We start from the raw sequence: 5181 nt of genomic DNA, 5'->3' as shown, positions 1-5181 counted from the left end.
ATGAATACAACTCGATATTCCTCTCTGTTCTGGTCATTTAGTATTGCCACTGATACCTGCCACCCCTTAAATAAAGACTCTGAGCTGCTTCCTGTAGGGCAGAGGCATAGACTCCCCAGAGCCAGGAGCAATAGATTCAAACGTTTCTTCTTTAAAGCTCACTTAATTTACCTTTGTATTTACCAAAAAAAGCCCTGTCCTATTGCCTTATTGTTCTTACCAATTAATCTTACAGGTTTCTTTTTTTCTTCTTTTACAAATGTATCTTTATTTTTTCTATATTATGTCTTATTGTTATTATTGTGTGTTACACTTTGTAAATCATATTTCTTTTTTTAATCTGTTTTACTGATGGATGAGTCTGCTTTAGTGCTGCAAACCCAATTTCCCATGCAGGACAAAAAAAGACTAAACTGAACTGGTTGTATTTTACAGGCCTTGATTTGGATCCTCAACACATTGAAATCCAATAACAATACTGTCAGTGGTTGCTTAGTAAGATGTAATTTAATATTGATGTATTAATTCTTAAGTATTAATTAAAAGGAAGTTTCAAACACCAATTCGTTTTCCATCACAGCACCTGTCTCTGCCAGTCCTAGGTCAAAACACAGCTAGATTTTCTTAAGGTACTATGGATCCACTATGTGCAAGGAATATATTTAGTGGAAGGTGTTGGATGCACACCATCACAGGCCACCACAGAGCATCAAGAGAAATAGAGAAAAATTGAAACCCAAGGGGAAAACATTCAGACCGCAGACCCACTCTAGGCTGGTTAAACCTCCAACCCTTGTCCCCCAGGCTCTCGAGACAAAATCCAGGCCCTCTCACTCCAACAGATAAATAAAACCTGCCAAAATGGCAGAGCATTTCTAAGCCAAACATGGAGAACAACAGCACACAGAAACCATGGATTTCAAAGGGAGGGAGAAAAAGCAGAGTCCCCTCCAGAATAGGAGCGCAAGGCATCTGTTGATGCTGGCATCGCCCTTCTCTTCATCTCCAAGCCAAGACGGGTGATCCAGTCGAGTATGCATGTGTGTGTGTGTGTGTGTGTGTGTGTGTGTGTGTGTGTGTGTGTGAGGGGGAAGGGATGAAGGAGGGTGGCTACGTGCTAACGTGCAATGTGCATTGACCCCACTTGGCCCCCATATGTTGCTGAAACAAGAAAGATTGTGGGCTACAATGCGACCCCACCTGTTTTCACCTGTGTTCCTGCCTTGTACACTTCCTCTTACCAGAACCTCCATCACAGCAGTGCATGTTGGTGGGAAGACCCATCTGTTGGCCTGTTTTAACATTAGTGACATACATGTACAGTATACAGTACAGTGTGACATGGGATTTCCTGCAATAATTGCATTAATGGATAACTGTAAGGCAGAAATCAGTTTCTTTGGTATCTAAATGTAACATTAAAATACTAACCTCAAACATCCTCTGCTGTGACCTATGTACTGTAGGCCGCCCGATAGCGGAAGCAATTTCTCTTGTCATCTTCACTTTTCACTGAAAACAATGATGACATTATACTCATTATCAGACTGCAGGTTTCTGCCACAACAGAAATCCTTCGAACTGAAGGGTAAATTGTTTAATTCCATGTGGTGTGTGTGGACACACTCACAGCCTTAATGTTCCATAAGCCTCAATGTGTCTGGTCTCGTAGATGAAACAGGTTTTGATTAATTGCAGACAGCTTGTGTGCCAGAAATACATAGAGATCTTACTGTATGTATGAGTGGGCACATGGCCATGCACCTTTCAGACATTTTAAGTGAAAGAAAAGGGGGAATTAATGTGGAAAGCAAAGGCATGACAGCATGCCAGGACCTGGCCATCGCACCCACAGAGTGGTTTGTACATTCAAACAGCAAGCCGGTGGGAAACCTTTCAATAGCTTAATTGTTTTTTTCTGCAAAGAAAAAGCTCCTTTTCAACCTGGTTGGCATGCAATTGTACAGGTCCGAAACACATTTTGCTATCTGTTTCTAGCGCCATGAAAAATAATATGGTGCGCTCTCTTAATAAATATTTGTAGTGCATAATGTGAAGTGGCTAAATTAGTGATAATCAGTGTCAAGAGGAAGACATATCTTCAGGTAAATAAAATACTGTATAGTCGTTCAGGGGAATATTTCTCATTCATCATTAACCAGGCAATAATAATGCCGCGTTCTATTTACCTTGCAACTCGGTTTTAACGAGGTCAAAGTCGTAAACACGCCCCCTGACCTCGGATTTACGAGCTCGGAACTCGTACAACCTCGCAGTAGCCCGAGTTCAAAATCCAACATGGCTGCCCCCTGTATCAACAATTGTGAAAAGCTGCAGTAACATAAAGTTATAAGCACTTCTGTCTTATTTGTGTCACTAAATCAGTCGTTCACACAGGCATGTTCAACTTCTATCTGTGGACATGTTGTTACGCTGTTTGCATGCACAAAAAACGGCGTAATGCGTTGTTATCAACTGGTATTGCTAACAATAGCTAACCGGGCTAGAGCTAATGAAAACAATGGAAATCCAACTTTTAAATAGAACGCATTCAACTCGGGTATGACGTCATTCCAAGCTCCGGCTTCCGAGTTCCAAGGTAAATAGAACGCGGCATTACTCACACACAATCTGCTAAACAATGGTGATGAAGCATTTCAGTGACCACATACCACACTGGCCTGACTCTCAGAGGCACAGATACAAAAGGATAATTTCACTGCTGCATGATTTATTTAGCAGCGGACGGTGCCCTTTAACAGTCATGTTCTTCCTTTATAATGCATGTGTTCTACCTTTAAAGACGGACGTGTTGTGGACCTACAGCAACTCAGAGCAGCAGGCGGGAGATCTCTGAGATGAATCTGATTTACATGTGCTGCAATGTGCACAACTCACATCAATATCCAATCATTCCTCAACTGCGGCTCACATTATTGGTCACACCTTCACATCGCAAAAACCCACAGGTTACAATTTCAGAGGGCTGAAAGCTGAAATGAGACTCAGTACGGTTGTTGGGTTGGTTAATGTGTTGCTGTTTGTGTGCTGTGTGTACGTCCTGCAGGGCTGCCCGTCTGCTCTCTGCCTGGTGTGGAGAAGGCACTTCCTGTGGCAAGCCAACCATGACCAGCTGGGCTCTCCTGCCCACAAGGAGCCCAAGAGCAGGAGGCTATAGCCCGTCTGCATCTGCATGTTGTTAACCTCCCATCTTATTGCACTGACACATCAATTATTGTTATTACGGGCTGGGGTAATTTATTTATATACTGATTTCCCACAGGATGAAGGCAGGACTAATTGAGCCAGGTGTGTGTATTTGTGTATGTGTGTAGATGGGAAATTAGAGTACATGGTGAGAATACCGTGCACAACTAATATATGGTGGGACATCCCATAGCATGGTGAGAGCATTAGAGGATGACATGATGAAAAATGCGGGATTTTAAATATTCCCTGGTTAGTGTTCCCTGAGGACAACAACAACATAGCATAACACTGTTTGTTTGTGTTATTCATAATGAAGCAGTTCAAAATGCCATCTGAATCCTCCGGTTGTGCAAGTTATCTTGACACTGTAGAAGAGCGGATGAATGAAGCGTGTTTGTCTCTTTTGTTGAGCTGTGGGGAAGATGTTTTATGTCAGTGATAAAAGAGGAAAATGCTTGACTACCCAGTGCATGTTTGACCACCACCACCCCCCCACCCCCCAGCTGTCCATCTTTCTCCATTTCTCTCTCTCGCCTTTGGTTTTGAAGAGAGATAACAAAACACTGTCTTTCTCTCCTAAGTCTCTCTGCATTGCTTCTACCACACTTACATTAACCCCACCTTCACCACCCACAACCCCCCCTGTCTTTGCACTGGTGGTGCGTCGTGTGCGTGGGATACCAGGACAGTCAAGTCACGTAAAGGAATGTTCACAGAAGACTGGTGATAGGAGTCTTTTTTTCCATAATAAACATCTTAACATGCATCACTCGTTTGCTTACACGAGGTTGGCTTGGAGATTAACCTGGTGCTGCACTCGCACGCACTCACGCGCGCACGCACACACGCACACACACACACACACACACACACACACACACACACACACACACACACACACACACACAAATACAGCATATATTTCAAATAGCAAATGGAAAGCTGGAGCTCAGTGGCACGGCAGACGCGTGATTCACAGGCAGGTAGACACCCCCCCCGCCGCATCATTAGTATTCACCTCCACAACCGTTTTCAGAAAATGAAAGACGAAGATACATGTTTAGATACGCAGCAGCACAGAACTGTCAGCACATCGCTAAGTAGCTCGTAAAAACTTACCTTTCGACAGCAGTACCAGGATCAAACCAGCAAACGCGTTCCGCAAGAGGGGGCAGCCCATGATGGAGTTCTGATTGATTTTTTGCTTGTTTTTGCAGCCAAATGCCTTGGTATTCCTCCTTTATCGCGCCGTTGCGGGGAATCTGTGTATAAAAAACCGACCCAGTGGATGTATGTAATGTCAACAGCAATAGTCCAACACTTCTACATGTGACTGGACAAAAAAAACATAAGTCTTATCCACTGGACTTTTCCTTTTGATGACCCGCGTCGGAGAGAGAGATAGGCGAAGAGGGTTGTTTGTCTTCTCCTGTGTAGACTCTGTCAACCAGGGAAAAAAACAAAACAAATATCCCAGACACTTAGTTTGGCTCTCAGTGCCTTGAAGGAAAATATTTTAGAAAATGCATGTGAAGAAATGATAAAATATAAACTGTCCAGTGACTTGACAGAAATATGCTTTTTTGTTTGTTCTCAGAGAACAGGATGGGGTCTGCGCGTCCTGACCAGTCGCCGCTTGAGCTTAATTAGCCTGCTCCCCTATGTCTCTGTTGGTATGCAGCGCGTCTCGTCGCTCCGCACTCAGCGCGTCGCAGGGAGCAGCAGTGAATGCGAGGCTCACAAGAAATGGCATGATTGACAGTTCAAGGAGAGCCCCTTTCTCCCAATCACCGGCCCCAAGGAAGGAGGCGGGATTTATGATTGCACTGATGTCTCGCTCGGAGAGGCCGGACAAGGAGCCTCACCGACCAATCGGAGCTGCGCGGTGGGCGGGCAGAGCGCGAGGCGAAGCACGGCGCGGTGATAATGCAATGTGATTTATAGCCGGTTCGGTGTTGCTGCAGTACTCGG

At 44.4% G+C, this 5181-nt stretch overlaps 1 protein-coding gene across 1 annotated transcript in view; it reads right to left on the bottom strand.

The window, feature by feature from the left end:
* Positions 1-4966, bottom strand: part of iglon5 (IgLON family member 5) — a 101137-nt gene extending 96171 nt beyond the window's left edge. The window contains exon 1 of the mRNA XM_078252355.1: positions 4330-4966. Coding sequence (XP_078108481.1) covers positions 4330-4390 — 61 coding nt within the window. The 5' untranslated portion in view covers positions 4391-4966. The remainder of the gene's footprint in view (positions 1-4329) is intronic.
* Between the last annotated feature and the right edge of the window lie 215 nt (positions 4967-5181).

This window comes from Sander vitreus, chromosome 6 (genome assembly GCF_031162955.1).
Source record: "Sander vitreus isolate 19-12246 chromosome 6, sanVit1, whole genome shotgun sequence".
NCBI lineage: Eukaryota > Metazoa > Chordata > Actinopteri > Perciformes > Percidae > Sander > Sander vitreus.
The sequence above is the reverse complement of the archived record's forward strand: the minus strand, read 5'-3'. Positions and strand labels throughout refer to the sequence as shown.